General features: G+C 40.0%; 1 protein-coding gene across 1 annotated transcript in view; it reads right to left on the bottom strand.

Moving 5' to 3' along the window:
• The window catches only part of SPTLC1 (serine palmitoyltransferase long chain base subunit 1), a 38,541-nt gene extending 21,630 nt beyond the window's left edge, over nucleotides 1–16,911 (bottom strand). Inside the window, exons 1-5 of the mRNA XM_050912853.1 lie at nucleotides 16,849–16,911; nucleotides 14,721–14,828; nucleotides 5,799–5,893; nucleotides 1,717–1,810; nucleotides 1,173–1,245 (exon numbers count right to left, since the gene is read on the bottom strand). Coding sequence (XP_050768810.1) covers nucleotides 1,173–1,245; nucleotides 1,717–1,810; nucleotides 5,799–5,893; nucleotides 14,721–14,828; nucleotides 16,849–16,911 — 433 coding nt within the window. The remainder of the gene's footprint in view (nucleotides 1–1,172; nucleotides 1,246–1,716; nucleotides 1,811–5,798; nucleotides 5,894–14,720; nucleotides 14,829–16,848) is intronic.
• Between the last annotated feature and the right edge of the window lie 2,548 nt (nucleotides 16,912–19,459).

The following is a 19,459-nucleotide window of genomic DNA, read 5'->3' as shown; positions in this document are numbered from 1 at the left end:
CTGTTTCAAATAATTACTAGAAAGAAGCAAAGTGAAAGATTTCACGAAACTTAAAATCAGCCTGACTCAAAAGGCAGGAGGCATTAGTCCACAAGATTCTTTGAGTTTTTCAGTGTTTTGGGGCGGGGGAGAAGCCTGTATGAATTCCAACAGATCACTGCTGAACTGTGATCAGTGAGGGAATCTAGCTTCCTAAAAGCTCTCTACTAATCAATGGGCTACCATCACCTCCTTTAGAAATCAATTATGGTTCTAGGCTGTTAAAGAACAATCTGCAAGATTGATATCAAAGACTCAATTTCATTCTGATATATAGACTTCTAACAAATCGAAATAGGTACAGCATCTGGCTGATCACTTAAAGGACTAGCTTGAGCACTGAGACTAGAACTGAGAAAACTGCAAGTTAGTCTTGAATTCAAGTCAAGGCTATAGGAAGCTAACTCTATGAAATCATTTGAGTACAAACACACTATGAATTCCACCACCTCTGGGAAGAGACCGGAAAGTTCACAAGATGATCAGTCGATGGTTTTAGCCTGCAACTGTGCAGCTATTCATGTATTACTCTTTGGTTTCCATGCAGTATTTCAAAGTATCAATGCCTGTAAAGAACTACTTCCAGAGGCTGACATTTAACAACTTGCTACTTCTTAAAAAGAATGAAAAACCCCTTAGTAACACCTGCTTGTCTCATAAAATCTCTTAATTACAACATTAAAGTTATCAGTAAAGGAAAACAACATTCTAACCACAGCATTAGACAAACTGAACTAATAATCTTTATCCTAGGAATCAGACTGCCCTCTTGTGGTCTACTTAGAAACTTATTATTAATTAACACTTAAATTCACCATGCATGATTAAATTCTAATATGTTTATTTTCTCTTTCTACTATGGTAACCAGAACTAAAAGAGATTATATTTAACTTCGCAACTCTCCTCCAAGACCAGCATTAGAAAGAGTAAGAAAACACATAAAGTGAATAAGAAACAAAGCTATGAACAATAAATGCTACCAATCCTTAACAATTACAGTAAAAAGTGTGTTAGAGGGTAACTGTTCTTCACAGTGATAGAAATAATTTGCTGCTTATATATAGGACTATTTTGGCTGACTTACCAAACCAGCCTGAACACCTTTGAAGGCAGATCAAAGAAAGTTACTCACCAAAAGTACCATAGAATCCTCTAGGTCCACACGTGCCAACACCGTATTTCTTCAGAGATGCCTGGGCTGCACTCTAACAGAAAAGAATTACATGAAATATTTATTGCTACACTATATCTCTTAACTTTTCTATACACTTCACATTGACAATTTTATACCAATGTACACAGGCCAGTTCTTGCATCATGTAACATGACCTGCTTTACAGAAAGTATAATAATGTACTGAATTCTATGAATTAATTTCACATCAAACTATTTTAGACAAGTGTTTAAGCATCACTCATTGTATTCTAATGATTAAGGACATTAGATACTAATCTAACTTGATAATCAGCTAGTATGCAGTAAGTACACCAGATTAAACTTCAGTAAAAAGACAAACTTAAATAGCACAAAATTACAAGGTTTGTAATCTTCCTTGCTGCTTTAGAAGCATACTGCCTTGACAAAGTTTGTGCTTTCTGAAGCCATTCTTAATTTACTTTGTATGTTATCTTGAAAAGAGGAATAATCACACAAATACAATAACCAGAAGAACTCACCTTAACCTTTTCATTATCCAAAAGTCCAAGAAAGTTAAACGATGCAAAGTTTATACATTCCTTGCCATTAACAGTGATTATATGGGTGGGAGGACTGAAAAAAATTACAGAGCTATTGTTATGAATGAACAGTTGCCATTTTCATAAACAGTCAAACGGTACAGGAGTTTTGTTTTTCAACAGTGAAAGACACACAGCTTTTTCAAGATTCCCTCTTTCCGCTTCTGCCTTTGCAGCTGCCAACCAATATTTCAGTTCAGTGTCAAGTCACAAATATACTACCATATGCAGCAAAAACTGTATTCCTGTAGTTTACTAAAGAAACCGTAAATACCTTCCTGAGATACTTAGTTTAATGATTCCTTGTTGAAAACTGAATTCACACACAGATGACTCCTGAAGAGATAAATAAAGCTTCTCCTTTAAAAGCAAAGTGATATCTATTTGAAAGAAGGAATACTACAAATGAAAAGGAAATGTCATTGCTACTTACGTCCATGACAAAAATGAATTTAAAACCAATGTTTTTGTCATAAAGCAAACCCACAATACCTATCTGGTACCTGAAATATAGGTACTAGCTGTAAGCAGACAAAAGTATTGTATTAGCTGTCACCTCAAGTTTCCAATTCTGTTTAATCCACAATGGTTTGAATAACTCATGTATTCAGGAAACACAGAAGTGTGAAAACACCCAATATTAACAAATGAACAAAAGCACAATATAGATGAAGCAAAGGGCAGAGAAATTTTCTGCCTTAAAAATTATGATTTAGATAAACAGTTACTAAAAAATTGAAGAGAAAAATAGCTATTACCCCTTTAAAAGCAAGCATCACATCTGTGTGCTGTATTCTAAAAGCAATCCTGTCTTGGCAATTACACACTTCAATATTACAAAATCAGAAGTTTCAATTCATCACTCAGTGTTGAGTAGTCTCAAAGCTAAGCCAAATACAAAATCTTACAATACAATCTGCCCATTTCTGTATGCGTTGTCAAATATTACAGTTGAGATCCTATACTAGTCCTCAAACACAATAGTTTCAAGAAGCTTTACCTGTGTGGAAACTAGCACTGAGCAATTTTCACAATCAAAATTAAACAAGGCTGCTCAAATGTCAAAAGCTTTTGCACAGCTGCTCCAAATCTGGTTGCTGACAGTATTTCAATGGGTACATTTGGTGTGCAAAGCAAATAAACTTTAAGTCCAAGCTATTTGTTACAAGTTAAGAAAAACACTGAACTGCCTGAACTCCACTTAAAAAAACTCCTTGATTTTGTTTTATATCTGTTCACTTTAAAAATTAAGCACATGTTGCTTCAACCAAGCAATTGCAAAGCTTACAAAAGAGCTTTGGAAAGCTTTCTACTAACAGTGCATGTGCTGTGCATTTCATCACTGTCATTCCATGACATTAAACTGACACAAGCTGAAACTGACCCCACAAAGGAGCAGTCCTGCATTACTGCAGTGCATCTTCTGCACAGTGGTAGCATTACACAGAAGTGCAGCAAACCATCTTGGGGAACTGACCACCATTAAAAATATACCTGGATCTGTTCCTCTGTCTTGCTTATCAACGAGCTGTACCAAATGTTGGAAGTCCTGTTAAGTTAAATAACTACTTAGGTTCGCAGATATTCACAAGGGTAGACCTATACCTATGCATTGTGGCACTAACATGAGGTTCAGTATCTTCCCAGCATACTATTAAACCTGGTAAACTTAGAACAATTTGCCCCCACAGCTCCACCTCTCAAACCTAGAAAATACACTAATGTTCACCAACAACTTGCCCCTAACAAAGCTGCAGCCCTCATGAAAACATGGCCACACTTTGCTATCAGAATTTTACCCAACCTTCTAAAGGAACACTCACGGTTAGGCAGAAAACACTCATGGAAAAGCTTATGCCAGTGAATAATTATATCCAGAACAGGGATGCTAACAGTATCATAAAACCTTCCTTGCAATGTCACAAACAAGCCTTTGCAAAAGGAAAACAGTGAAACACTTGATTTCTTTATAGTTTCACATGTCTCCCCCTAGTATAACACAGTTCATTAGGTATCATGGTTAGGGACAACAGTTATTAGACACCGAGTGATCCAGCTGAAACCGTAAATAAAAATATAATTTGAAGCTATATTCAAAGAACTTCCAAGCAAGTCCTTCAGAAATTGTGTCTTTTAAGGACCGACAGCATTCCGTCTGTACTTGGACCTCTCACTTAAGTGTTGCATGTATTGAAAAATCAGTCGCAGAAGATGAAGTTAAAACCCAGATCATTAGTGCCTTTTTATTTTAAAGCAAAATGAGAATCAGCATGACAATTTTGCAGACATACTGTTTTAGGAAATAGGTTTACATTTTCTGAATGAGATCTTGTACAACTTAGCTATCTTGCATAGATTAGTTCACAGAAAGGCTACCACAAGAAGTAACTAATTTCTGGACCGTGACTGAACCGTCATGGGTAACTTCTTCACCACTGGTTCAAGACTGATCACTTTTTTTGTTTGGACAAGTCTCTACATTATTGGCTTTGCTTACCATTTGGCAATGTTACTGGGATTATGCAAGTATTCAGCAGAAAGGAGCATACTAACATAAGGCACAAACTGCCTTGCATATTGAGGGCAGAGGAAGTCTGCCTCCCCCCCACAGTAGGTCGAAGTTTTTACTGAAATATTTAATACTTCCTAATTGGTTATGAGCCTATATAAACCCTATCCACACATTACTATAAATATGCAGTATTAAACCACCACATACTAAGATAATCAAGATATATGTAAATCACCATTCACGGTAGACATTAACACATGAAAATCATAGAAAGAAGACTACCTCATTAGCATCAATAGGGTCCCCCTAAAAAAATAATTAAAAAGGGGATAGAAATGTTCTTGAGCTGGAATTAGGATGCAGACACTTTCATTTCTGTATTAATTCTGAAATGTGGGTTAAGTTTATAGCCCAAGTTACAATCTCATAGCTGTTGAGCAACTTATGGGAAGGTAGTTAGTTGGCAGTTTAAATCTTACAAGACAAATGCCAAGTTTTCCCCATAGCCACTATTAAGTTTAACAGCCACAACACATTAACATTCTGTCACAATACATTCCCTAGCTGTAAGCACTGGAAAAGTTCTAAATAAATTAAACATTTTCGGAGTCAATCTAAAAGATGTATTTGTTCAGATTTTTTTTAAACATCCAACACTTCCTTTAACTCCAATAACAGAAGGATTGTTCACATCACAGTTGATTAAAATAGGCATCCCTTTTCTAAGGCAGACTTTTCTGTGGTGGCAGAACCATCAAAATGGAGCTCCCTATGACAGCAAATAATTGTGCTCTGTCACTAAGTTATTTTAAATTATTAGTGTCACTAGGAGGATATTAAGAATGCTTATATTGTAAATGTTTCTGACATAAACAAATCTGAAGCTTGTGAAAGAAATTTCAAAGCAATTTCTGAAATACCGTGACTCTTACCTAAGTCAGCACACATTTTAAAAGCCTCGTAACACAAGAAAGTAATGCTGAGCCATAATTTCCTCACAAAACAACTTCACCATCAAGCATCTCCACTTCTGATTGTCCAAAGATGAACAACTTTTCACGAAGTGCCAAGTGGCCAGCCACAAAATCAGCTTCTTCTAAAGTGACTTGTGATGACACAGTTTCCCCACAACCCCTACACAGAAGGTGGTAACCACTTTTGGAGGTCTAAGTCTACATATTCAGAAAAAATGAAGCAAATTACTACCAAAGAATACAGATCCACAATGAAGGCAAAGATAAAGTGTTCCTCCTCCTACCCCCAATATTAAAAAAAAAATTAATTACAACATTTAAAGTAAGAAAGATTTTCTTAATAAGATAGTTTTGATAACGTTGCAAAACCAAGACCATCTCTTCAGTGACAAATTCAGTCCTGCTATCTAAAAATGCAATTAATTTATGAAAGGTTTTAAGGATATGGAAATGCTTAGTAAGAAATATGCTTAAAAATATGGACATCAAGTATTTAAGTTGAAATAAACAATAGAATTTATTTTGGTTACATTTACCCTGAAACAATGTTGTAGTTGAGAGCTGGGTGATCTTTTGGTACAGGAGTTACAAGAGGCTCTGGCTGCCATTCTTCAATCAACTCTTCTTTTTCCTGAACAGGAGAAAAGAAATACTGCTCAAAAAGGACTTCCATAAGAAAAGACATTATGTGCTAATAAAGAGTTGGTAATAGTTGTATGAGAAATTCTGTATGCTAATGTGTCACCTTTCTGAGACACTTGATATTATTAAATTGATATTATCTCAATATGTTTAACTGAGGGGCTCTGAATTCTTCAAAGGGAAGGAGATGTAAAGAAAGATAGCCTAGTTGTGCCCGTGCATTAAAGATCTTATGATATGACAATCAAGAGAAGAGATACTAACTTGGTGTCCCTGCCAAATTTTAATCAATACTGTTTCATTCCATCTATTAATTATGGAAATTTTCCTCTACAGTTTATGTAATTGAATACAAATTACATAATAATTGAATATAAATTGCCTCACTTTACATTCTCAAGTCTTCAACAGTGCTGTTTAAACAACTGTGGCATTAAAATACTTAGCAAAGTAACACATATGTGAGCAGGACACAATGGAGAAAAACTGCCAGATGCTCAAGAAATGGTAACAACAACTACTAAACCATGTATCCCCCACCTAACCACAGAGGAATACTGAATGCACATTCATTTTCAAAGTGCTTTAAACTATTTGGAAGACCTCAGTTAGATGATTTGCCAAAGGACATGCAGTGGACCAGTGTAACAGGTGCATTAAACTAGTTTCACATAAATTAGCAACAACTCAGGCAAATCACCAAAATCATCCTTCATACCTTGAAGGCAGAACTTTCCCAGTGGATTATTTACTAGTACAGCAAGACACACCTGATAACATATTTGTTAACACGCTAACTTTGAATGTCATGACTACAATGGGTTTATATTTCTCTATTATTTCAAAAAGCAGTAGAATGTTTAAGGCTACTTATTTCAATACCAAAATATAAATTCTGCAATCGGTTTTTGAAAACACCACAGCAATACCTTTTTCCATTTTTATTTTTTCCCAAATACACTTTTCAAAGCCTTCAAAGTACAAAACCAAATTAAGATATTAAAAACTCAGAAGGAAACTACATGCAACAACACAATTAGTCTCCTGCGTTTTGTCCACTTTCCTTTTACTAAGCTAATGAATAACTTTGTTTCTAGGTATTTCCAGAGTATGTATTAATATCGCAGGAGCTCCACAAAGGTCTATTTCAAAACACAAATGGAAATTCCAATAGCTCTGTATTTCAGAAAAGATCCTTTTTATGTGAGCATAGTCACTTGTGTTTCTAATATTTTGCAGATGTACTTTAAATACCTTTTTATTTAACTTTCTCATCTTAGATTTCTTACTGAAATTTAACCCATGGGGCGTATATTTTAAGAGAAATAAAATGCCATTAATATGTGCAACAGAATTGAATACATTCAATATTTTGAAGTGGCTACATTTATGTAAGAAAAAGTGCTTAGCTTCTTTAGCCACCATAGGACAGACCTCAGCTGGACCCTTGCACGCAGTTGTGTATGAGTTGAAATGCTGTTCCACATATTAAGGAAAGCATTAAAGTACGGGGTTTTACAAATTTACCCTGTACTAGTGCCATTCACAGCATGTCAAATAGCAGATTTTAACGCTTCAATTAACAAAATCCAAACAGATAACTGAGCACCAGAGAACAGAATGATAATAAATTAAGCTGTGTGTAAATACTATTGACTACTATTCATTACTGCATTCTATTATCAAACCTCATGTTTGACATGACTCAGCAAATACCTCAAGAACCCTATGGGAGAAGATTACCAGATGATACACCGTAAAAAGATTAACATGCAACACAGTACCAAAATGGTGGAAAAGTAGTACCCAAATTCAGGTCAATCTCAGAGTGGAACCACAACCATAACCCTGTATGCTAAACTCCATTGATCCAAGACAAGAGAGTGGCAATTCCATTCTCGTCTCAGAACAGGTACTAGTGTGCATCTCGATACTGTATTACTATTTGAAAAAAAAAAAAATCAAAGATGTAATTTAACATTAAGTGTGCTGACCCACAGCACTGCAAGCCAGCAGCTGCTACAGTACAGTCCTCTCCCAGCCACAAATACATTCCTGTTCCTTGCGCTGGCATAGGCGGTTACAAAACCAGACAACAACCTTGTTCAGAAAAATGATCCAGTTGAAAACTAACTCAGCAAAAGCAGGATGGACATATAGCTAAACTAGACCACAACAAAGTAGTCCCAACCTAAATTGGCTGATGCTACTGGGAAACCATATCCTGAGTTACAGTTGCCCAGTAGTATCTTACACCTTTTCACAAGAATTCAAAAAGACTTCTGAAAAATCAGAAAGCAGGATGTATGCTCATGCAGCCTTCACTCTGCTCCTAAAACAGTTGGTGTCAAAAGGCCCCAAATCTCTGATGTACGGTGTAGCTTGCATCAACAGTTTTGTTTTCATTTTAGAGCACAGAGTCAGGTTTTTTTTTGTTTTGGTTTTTGTTGTTTTTTGTTTTAATTAGGAAGCAGAATAAATCAGTTGAGAAGTGTTGCAGCCTGTCAGTTATGGAAGGATAAATAAGAAAAGCATTAGATGACAACAAATGCCTTAAGGGTAAGGACTTAGGAAGCATGGTGTTTCTTCTGTTTAAGGCCTGAACACAAAGAACATTTTAACAGCTTTTATACACCATAGTTCAAAGGCAGAGCAGGCAACATAACATATCCTTTCTTCAAAGAGGGCAGAATTAAAGCTGTGCAAGCATGTACTTAGCTTCTTCATTTAAGTCTAATTTTTTGAACTAGGGGTACAAAATATTACCAAGCAGCTTAGCAACTGATACACAAATTCAATTAAAATCTTTTTGCCATGGAGTGTAGCAGAAAGAAAAATAGTATTTATAGAGGGACACTATAACTACAATAAATTAGCATCGGACAACTGCAGTTGAGATCTGTGAACATAAAGATAATGAGCAATTCCCAATTACTACTTCTCTTCCCCATTCATACTAAGTTGTAAGAAGATTCCATTCTTCCTTTTAAAATGTTTGCAGCACACAAACTAACAGCATAGGTGACAAGCCACAGATGAGATGTGGCAATATCCTGATTTTTTTCTTAACACAAAATAAAATATACAGAAGACTAATCCTCATTTCAAACAACACTGTTTCACTAATTCTAGCTCACATTCATGCTCCTCATCCGTTACATGGCATTTTGCTTTTTGATGGACATAGGAACATAAACGACAAACAATTGCATCTTCACGTCTTATGTCTTCTGTTTCCACATGTACTTGGCACAGGCAGTAGTCTACCAAAAGCTTCTGTGATAGAAGTTCCTTTATTATGGTGGGGGACTGGAGATATTGGCGATAAAAATGAGTACCAATCTCAATCTAAAATGGCCATTCACACTGCAGATGGGACAGTCCACATCCCTTCCTCCCTCCATTCACCAAATATCTCAGTAGACTGGCCTGTCCTGCCAACTTTTCAGGGTAAGCATGACCAACTCCCTCTGACCAAAAAGACAGAGCAGAAGCAGGCTTTCATACAGTGACCCTACATTCAGAACAGCACTTTTATCTTCTACCTCCTAAATAGGCACCAACAGACCAGTATCAAGTATAAAAATGTTAATTTTCAAACATAGAGAGAAACCAGATTTTAATTCACAACGTAATACCCTCAATATATAGTTGATTCACTTATTTCTCCTCAGTTCACTGTACTGAAAATATCCACTTGATGAAAAGAATGAATTCAAAACTTTCAGTTTCCACTCTCTTGGGCTGTAATGTAAGTGAACTCATCTCTCAGCTCTTCCTCTTTCCCTTTTGTAATTCTTTTTCATTTATATAAACATAAATGTTAAATAAAATATAAATATCAATATAAAATGGATATATTTTATTTTTATGACTAATACACAATACACACAAAAGTATAAGATATAAAATGTTTATATTTTATAAATTATAATATACACATTTATCCATTTGTGCACATATATAAACATTTTAAAATATATTTATCTAAATACACACACACACACACAGATATATAAATAAAATGGGTTTGGGTGGTTGTGTTTTGTTAGTTGTGGTTTTTACTTTTTAAATGCCAGATACCTTGGGTAAGAGAAATACTTGGGTGTAAACACATCCAACCCAAATTATTTAAATAAGTTGCCTTGTTGACCCTGGTTTTTAAGAAAAGGTAGCAATTACATTCATGAAGACAGTTCTCAGCTAGCACCAGTGTTTTGAAATAGTGTCATACATGCATCTGTGTTGACATCCAAAGATTAATATTTTTTTAATTTGCTGGTCCTCAAATAACAGGTCTTTAATTTCACGGTATTTATGGAATCATATATCAGCATGGCATATATTGGCACAAACAATGAGCATGCTAGTTAGAAACTTCTCTCTCTCAAATCACGCTAATACTTAAGAGAATCTTTACCTACATAGGGAGTATTGGCTCAAAATGATTGAAAACCTTTACAATAACAGACTACATCTGCTCTTCCCTGTAGAACAACATCTGATCAACCTCTGAATGCTGCTCCTGCAAGACAGCACTCTTGTGGCCTACAGTATTTCTCAGCCATGCATTAAACATTTGTCTCTGACAGGAACCTTCCAGCCTCCGGACTAATATCACTCTAATAAAACTGTTCCAATGCTACTACTGTAGTGAAAATTCTAAAGCTAAAGAAAACAACTATTCCTTCCATCCACAAATAGTAAGATGTGGCTCCTAGTGGGACTTCAGAGATTTTGAGAGAAAAGTTCAGTATCATTTACTGCAGAGTGAAAGACCCATACATCTGGAGGGCACCTTCTTTCACACAAATAGTTGTTGGCTGGAGAGTGAGCTTGTGGCTAAATGATGCCATGCAATCTCCCACAGCCCACTCCAGTCCTCAGTGGCACTTTGCCGCTTTTCCGTAGATTTTATTTTGAGTGAGAAGCCCACAAGAATCTGTATGTCTAGCACCCTGTCTGGCCACAGACTTATTTGTACTTCTGAAAATCCCAAACTATCAGGAACTTACAGTCACAGAGAAGTACTCCACCTTTTTAGTTAATGATTTGGGAGATTTCATTATTTTGGAATAGAACCAACAGGAATACCTACAAACACTGTTATTAAAGGATGACAGTCAGTTGAAAGCTGATTCCTGCACTGGATTTCATAGTACTCTTGCAGAGACGACCTGCTACACATTTGACTAAACCCAGAAGCCACCTTCGGGGTGGATTTCTTCACTGTTTTAGAAGTGTGACTCCTAAGCGCACTAGGTTGCACAATACATCATCTACCTCTGGTTCCCCAGGACAGACTGGTCCTGACAGATCACATTAAGATGGCTGTGCAATAGTGGTATTCTTCATTAATATTTATTACGTGGAGCCAGCTCTGCTCTGGTACCATCCCCAACAATAATTCACAGAGAAACTCCAAGTATCATTAGATGAGTGTTGACATAAAGGTAGCCTTAGCTGGCCTATCTCCAGTGCCTGTACCTGAGCAACCTAGTATTTCTTTCTGCTGCAGTAAAGACTGGACACCACAGCATGAATCAAACTAGAACAAATCAGAGGGCAAATCAGCAGTCTCCTTGCTCAATAGCTGGCATGTTACTACACGCAGCTCAACACGCACACAGAAGCCTGGCTGTGTGGGACCCCATATTGTATGAAATAGACTGTACTGGTTCTGGCTGGGATGGTGTTAATTTTCTTCATAGCAGCTCGTATAGCACTGTGGTTTAGATCTGTGACCAAAACAATGCCGATAACACACTAATGTTGTAGCTCTTGCTGAACAGTGTTTGCACAGTGTCAAGGCCTTCTGTTTCTCACTCTGCCCCCACAGTGAACAGACTGGAGGGTGCACAAGAGGTTAGGAGGGGACACAACCAGGCAGATGACCCGAACTAACCAAACAGATATTCCATACCATATAATGTCACGCTCAGCAACAAAAGGGATAAGAGGGGGGTTTAGGGAAATTAGCCATCTTTTGCTCAGGAACTGGCTGGGTATTGGTCCACCCATGGGAGGTGGTGAGCGATTGCCTTTGCATCACTTGTCTTGTTTCTCTCTTCTTCCACTTCTCCTTTGCTTATTAAACAATTTTATCTTCACTCACAAGTCTTCTTGCTTTTACTCTTCCTTTCCTCTTTCCCTGTCCCACTGGGGGTGGGGGAGAAAGCAAGCGAGCAGCTGTGCGGTGCTTAGCTGCCTACTGGGGTTAACCCACAACACAGATGAGTGTCAATCCTCCGTGGATTTTTAGTGAAGGTTAAGGTGGTTCCTCCCCCAGCTATTCCGCTACACAAAATAAATGTGTTCTTTTCACAGCAATTACCTACATTGTAGAAAAGAGACGGAATCACTCCACACCTCTGATGTATTAGCCTGCTTAAGTCCTCCAACTGTAGAAGACTTATTCACACTTTCACTTCAATGTTTTATTTATGCTTGCTTTCAATTACCTATCTGTAGACAAGACATTTCCTTTCAAACACAGTTCTTCCTACGGAAAACACTGTTTCCATCTTCAGAGGTCAACGGTAAAGACAGCCAGACTAACTTAAAACTCCTTCATCGTCAGCCAGCCTGAACACACTATTCTTTTTGCCATCAAGATAGAGGTAACAAAAAGCTAGAGGTGTTGCTGTCTTTAACACCTCAAGTCAAACCCTTTGCTCTAATACAGCTCTTAGCACTCTGCAAATTTTTTTCTTCTGTGCCTTGCAACTGTGAATCAATGTATCCAGTATCTATACAATGCAATTCTTGACCACTTTGGATTTGTGCTAGTATTCACATTCCTTTCCACCCCTCAAGTTCAGTAAAGTTTGTATAAATCTCATCAGCAGTATCACAGCAGTAACATATTTGCATGCTTCTGTTCTTCAGAAAGCCTGCTACTGCTGTCCTGCCAGTGAAGTTGACTACTGTCATCCTGCAAAAGTAGGATTGTTATTAAGCACGAGCCATTTCCAAATGTTTTTCCCCCTTTTGACCCCCTTCTAAACCCCTGCTTCCACTGAGCTGCAGCAGACCAGCTACACGTGCAATCTCCCAATTGCTCATTGCCCCCAGTTAAGAAGACACAAAACAATTTTCTCCCCCACATATCACTGTTCCAGATTTGTCTGAGCACTTTCTTAAACACCTCAGCTTCAGCAAAACGGTCTGTCAGTGAATGAAGGAGATGACCTGCAACTGGATGATAACACTCAAGATGCACATAGAAATATCTGAGTGTAATCCTTACTCTGTAAGGAAGAGATAGGTTTCAGCTTTTTCAGGTCACCAATTACGCAAGAGTAGCAAAGAGCCTTTTCCCACCATCTACTGCAGAGAGAACGAATCTTTCAAAAGAAAAAAGTTATCCTCCAAAATACCAGAGATCAAAACCATTTGATGCAGCAAAACTCTACTAAATGAACTATCATAGTTTCTGAATGGACAATCAAACGCTACCTTAAAGCTGCAGCATGTCCTCCTGGATGACCTGAACATTCAGCACTTCACCATGCTAGACTTCCCTTTGCACTCACTCCTCTGTATTCTTATCAAAGGCGGCAAACTTCCAAGAGTCCCAGGATCAATTCAAACCCTTCCAAGCGCAAAACTGAACTGGCCGTTCTTGATTCCTGCTCAGCTCACTTCTTGCCTTCAATATTAAATGCCTCCAATAAATACATGCTAAAGTGTTCCCTAAAATAGTCTAAGCTCATTTAGTAACTGCTCCCCAAAAGAGGACACTGCCTGCAGATTTGCTCACATTTACAGCCTTCTGCCTATAGTCCCTGCATCTTGTTCACTGATGCATTACACCAAGCCCCCATGGTTAACATGTATCCTTAGCGAGAATAAGATCAAAAAGCATGCAAGCCCATGATACAGATGGGAATGACAAGGTAAAATACCCATAAATCTGTTTCACAAACCTTCCTCAGTACCATGAAGAAATTCCAGTGTTTTATCCCATTCATAAAGGATACCATTCCTCTGAAGTGCTAGCAAACTAACCTTGTTTGTCATATGGGACTTCAGATCGTTCAGATCAACCCCTCGCATACGCAAGCTGGTGGTCATACTGCAATACATTGCTATAGTTCATCTTTGACTGAGAAAAATGAGAGCGTCCTTGTTCACCTCACTATTTTCTCATTCAGAGAGTGCATCCTTTGAATATATCCAATGGCATCCTCTGACATTATGCAGCAAGCACAATTACAGACTATGTCTCAGACAAACTAGTCCAGGGACATCTCCAAAACAAACTCTACTCATTCCTGATAATGTCCAGCCAAAAGTCAGGGAGAAATTCCAGTCTTCACAATCAATTACACCTTTTTTTTTTTTTTGAGACAGCTACATTGCAAAAGAAGAAAATTGCCGCTGAACTACAAAGTTTTCTGGAACCCACTTAACACTGTAAACTCGCAGAGTTACTACAGATACCACAGGTACAGACTGATCATTCTCCTACTCTCTACACTCTTATAGTTCAGTTTGTTTGCTGGAGTTTCTTTAGTATAGCTTCCATTTTTAAAACAAAGCCATCCATTCAGTAGAGCTAATGCCAGCTTTTCACAGCTTAGCAGTCACAGTCACATCAGTTTTTTTATATTCTCAGACTCTCAAACACAGTATTACTTTAAAAGCACAAACTGAAGCATTTAAGCAATAAGCAGTTTCTTAGTCCAAAGTAAGCTTACCCATTGAAATCCTAAGAAAAACCAGCACAATCTGTGATGCAGCAGTGGTTCAACAGCCAAATATATCAATAGCTATAAACTGTTTCTCTAAAGAAACGCATTTTTCCACCATACCTTAGGTGTTAGATCAGATCGCTCTTGAAGTTTGTATGTCTTGGAGAAAAGAAGTCTGATTATCCATAGAATCAGAATTCCTTCCAAAATGAGATGGTAAGCAGGAGCCTGAAAACAAAAGCACAAAAATAAGTCTACACAGAATTCTATTTGAATCAGTGTGACACTATGCAACAGTTTTGTCTCTACTAGTACACTCAGAAAAAACCCCAAAGCTCATCATCAGCTGATACGTATTTCTAAATCAGTAAAAATTATAATTATATGAAAGTGGATTGCTTTGCAACTACTACTTGTAGCTGTTAACTTGAGTTTGAATGGATTTATTCTTTTGTTAATAAACAAGGCACACTCTAAATTGATAAGCGGTTTCAGTTCCACACATGCACATAAATTGAACAGTGCAAGTAAAGGCAGATAAGCCGTACGGGTTGCACCAGTATCAGTGAAGGCAGAAAGCTTTCACAACAAGCAGAGTATCCTGACAGCTTGAAGGTCTGTGTCATCTATACACACCCACTAGAACCCTACATTCTTATAACTTACAGTCCAACAGCAGCAACAGCTACTATTATTTACAAAGAAACCTAATCCTGTCCTCATAGCCCATTTTTGTTAGTTTCAGAGCCACTTTGAGCAGGTATAACCCAACACAGTCATCAGAAGCAGTTTTGCCCCCGTGTCATTTACTCTCTTGTGTGGACACAATATTTAGGAACATATACAGCAAATGAGAACACAGAGTTGATCCAAGTTAAAGTTAGCCTCTGGGTGCTTGGAGGGAGGAAAGTCAGTTTTCTCTGGCAGCACAGCTAGTTCAAAGTAGATGTGGAGTTACGGCATCAGCATTTGACATCTAGTTTTAACTAGGGGTTTAGTTATTCAATTTCAGAAAGCCTCCTGTCTACACTGTGGACGCCTACTATTTTTAAGACTCAAAATGTACACACACTAATGCACTCCCTCTTCAACTCAGTGGAAGAGCTCCCACACATCAACGTTTTCTGGTGGGATCTGACCTGCCAACAAAGGAAGTAGGATGCACCACACATCCAGAAACTAAAGGAAATTGAACACACTGGTTTTTAAAAGCAGTAAGGAGTCCTATGGCATAGCAAACTGCAAATAACGAATTTATCATTTGCAGAGTACTTTTCAGTTCACCAAACACATTAAAAATACATATGTACACCGTGACATCTAAAGAACACATAGTATAGTAGCACTAGAGGTCCACACAAACTACTTCCCTGTGCCTTTCAGTGCCTACAATTACCCTGAATTCAGTGTACTAGACTGTGCTACCAGCTTCAGTAGCTAAGCACTTATATATTTGTACTGCAAACCCTAGCACAAGTTCTCAAAACGTTATCAACCTTTGCCAAAGGAAGGGAGGGAAACAGACTGTTGATATAAGAACACTGCCTATCATCAGGACATCCTTTTTAATATCATGAAACAAAGCCTGGATACAAACATGCCATGCTGATCCCCTCCAGGAGAGAACTCAAGCATAAACAGTAAGAGTTGTTTCTTTCTTTGTAAATAACACTTGTAAGTTACAAACCCGGAACATATACTCAAAGAACACTCTGAATTTTGTTAAGGTTTAATGCTCTGGTATACAGCTTAAATGTAGCTTTATATACTTAAACAGAGAAAAACATAAGGGCGTGCATCTATTTTTTCAATGTATAAATACGGTGCACATACATACAGCCACAATTTTGCGAGTGCAGTCTTACACACGCGGCACTGATCCACAGCCCACTCCCGATTCAATGCAGGGAAGACACAGCACCACCCTGCGAGCCACCACCCTCCCCCCGCCACCGAGCGAGGCTCACCGGTTACCAGCCCCGGGGCAGGCCCAGCTCTACCTTCCCGCTCCCTGCACCCGAAGTCAGCGGCCCAAGGACAGGGCGCCCTCACACCCATCACCCAAGCTCCGACAGCCACGGGGCGCCCGGGGGCCCCGTCCGCCTCGACGCCCCTCGGCTCGGCGCTGGGACCCCTTCGGCACACCCACCCCCTCAATCCCGGCGGCGGGTGCCAGCCGCCCGGCCCTCCCCCAGCCGCCCCGCGCCGGCAGTCGGGCAGCACCCGGGGCCCGCGCCCCAGACCGCACCTCGTAGAAGGCCTGCACCATCTCCACCAACACCCACTGCTGCCCCATGCCCGCCGCCGCCATCGCCGCGCCCGCCCGCTTCCGCCTTTGCGGCCCGCCCGGGCGTCGCCGCCGCCGTACGCCGGCGTCAGGGGCGGAGGGGCGGGCCCACGGCCGCCAGAGAGCGCCCCCTCCGGCCCGGCGGGGCAGGGCAGGCGGCCGCGGGGCCGTTAAGAGTCCGGGGCGGGCCGTGCCGCGCAACCCCGCGCCCCTAGCAGCGGCGCGGCGGGTTGGCACCGCCACGGGGGGCGCGGAGGAGGGGCGGGCTTGGGGCAGCTTTTCTTAAATTCTGTAATGGTGGTTTGTAAAGAAGCGCCTTTTCTGGCAGTGCGTGTGGCCGTTCCGCGCTCCGGCTTTGCAGTTACTGCTCCCCGTTGTCGTCACAAACTGCTGTTTTCTGTGGCGGCCCTGATCAGGGAGCGCGGCCAGACTGGGAAGATGCACTCTTCAGTGTTAAAAAAATGAAATTAGCTGTAAGTTGAACTTGCATAAGAAGATGAACTTGGATGCATTGGTGTGTACTTCCTCACTACATTTCAAACCCGGTGCTGTTTGTTGAACGTGCTGGCGTAATCTTGGTGTCGCTTTCTCCACACCCATAGGCTTCTTCGGCCCGACGCCGTCCCAGGCTGCAAACGGCCGAGGGGCAGAGCCGGTGCTTTGGTACCTCATCAACACGCACTTGCTGCCTCTATACCTGTAACTGGCGAGTTTGTTGCTGTAAGCAGCAGTTGTTCAGATACTTGGCTAATGAATTGAACGGCAAAAGCAAAACCAGAGCATAGTGGAAACAACGAGTAAATTCAGATAAGAAGAGAAATTGCAGCTTTAAGAGTCTTTCCAAAGTGAGCAGCCATAAAAGCTGAACATAGCCGTGGAGAGAGAAACCCTGTGAAGAAAAAGAGTACTGGGGAAGACCTTGCACGGATGCACCTGAGTGTGGGGAGGTGACTGAGTCTGTGTGCACAGCTGCGCAGGACTTGAGCGACTGCCTAAAAGGCAGTGCAGAGGAGGGGGAGCTGGAAAGAAGTTTGCTTAGGAAGTGAGGTAGCACTTGATGGAAAGGGAACAAAGGACATCGCTGCTAAAGGAGATGTTTGGGACTTGCTTCACTGAAGCTAAACAGCTGTAAAGGACTTCTGATGATCATCTGGGAGAGCACCGTAGAACTGCTCCCTTTGGGGCTTCACTCACTAGTCTTCACCGTGCTTAGCGGAGAGGAACCTGGCAACTGGGGCAGCAGTTGATTAAACAGATGATAGTGAAAACCTTGGGTGCTGTGGCTAACTACAAGCCAAACAGTAAGTTATAGTTTTACAGTAGTGAATGGTTAAAATCAGTGAACTTCACTTTCATGCTGACTGAAATTCGTAATAGTTAATCTTCTCCCCGAGTTTCTGAACTTAATGATACACTTGTCAAATTCCAGGCTCTGCACAGTAAAGCAAAAAAATGTGGTTTGAGGCTATCTGAAAAGTCAAGACAGAGACAATATAAATGTCCCTTTTGTTTTTTAGCTGTATGAAGATTATTCTGTTCACTGTTAAGTACTTCTGTGGCCGTTGCATCGTGCTGGAGAGGAGTCTTGGGCTCTTGGGAGATGGCTGCTACTACCAGCCTCAAAGAATGTGTCTGGTATGCATCCCAGTCCCAAACTGCCCCCAGAAGAGTGGGCCACATTAGTTGTCTTGGTGGGCTGCAGATTGTTACTTGCCCTCAACATCAGATTCTGACTTTCAGTGTTTAGCATGTATGTGTATGATTGGAAGACTAAGAAGTTGATTCTGTGAAACACTGGATGAATTGTTTCCAGCTTGAAATGCAGTGAAGTTAATAACATACTAACCAGTAATTCTTCTGGCAGTGAATTCAGAGTTCCTGGTCTGGATTATCATAGGGCTGGGTCTCTCGTAATAATGAGCCTATCCCTATTGTTCAGCAGTTTCATTGTTCCAATACAAGGCAACTGCTGTTAATTGCTTAAGGCTGCTATACTTCTGACAGCAAAATAGAGGGGGAGGTGAAGGGCGAAGTCCTTTGCAATGGCAGTTTACGGCTGGGAAGAAAGGGGAGAGGAAAAACATCTTGAGTCTATCTCTGAACTTGAAGTCCTGACAAAAGCTATTGAGATAGTGCCCTATGGAAATTCCTGCTCTGGAAGTGTCAAATTTTGTCTTCCCCCCCCCCCCCCCCCCCCCCATATCCTCCAGTTGCACAGTATTCCTAAACTGCTCTTACTCTCGACCTTCCTCACCAACCCACTCGTCTCCCACACCCTGCTTTGAATTCCCAGCTCAATTCCCCTGGGTCAGTGCTGGCATGCCAGTTATCTGCAGTTGTTCTCTGGTCACTCCAGAAGCAGAAAAATGGGACTTGGTATGGCTATCAGGAATTTTATTTTTCCTAAATATCACAGAGGTAGCCAGTGCCAGTTATCTTTGGTCCTCTTTGTTCTATTAGCTCGTCCTCTGGCTTCTTCATTCTTAGTCTGTCAAGTATGAGACAGATAGTAGGAGCTGGAAGTGGAAGTGAGGGAATGATGTCCACCCTCTTTCTGCACTCTTGGGTCTCA

The sequence above is a fragment of the Gymnogyps californianus genome, chromosome Z (assembly GCF_018139145.2).
Source record: "Gymnogyps californianus isolate 813 chromosome Z, ASM1813914v2, whole genome shotgun sequence".
NCBI classification, from domain to species: Eukaryota; Metazoa; Chordata; class Aves; order Accipitriformes; family Cathartidae; genus Gymnogyps; species Gymnogyps californianus.
The sequence above is the reverse complement of the archived record's forward strand: the minus strand, read 5'-3'. Positions and strand labels throughout refer to the sequence as shown.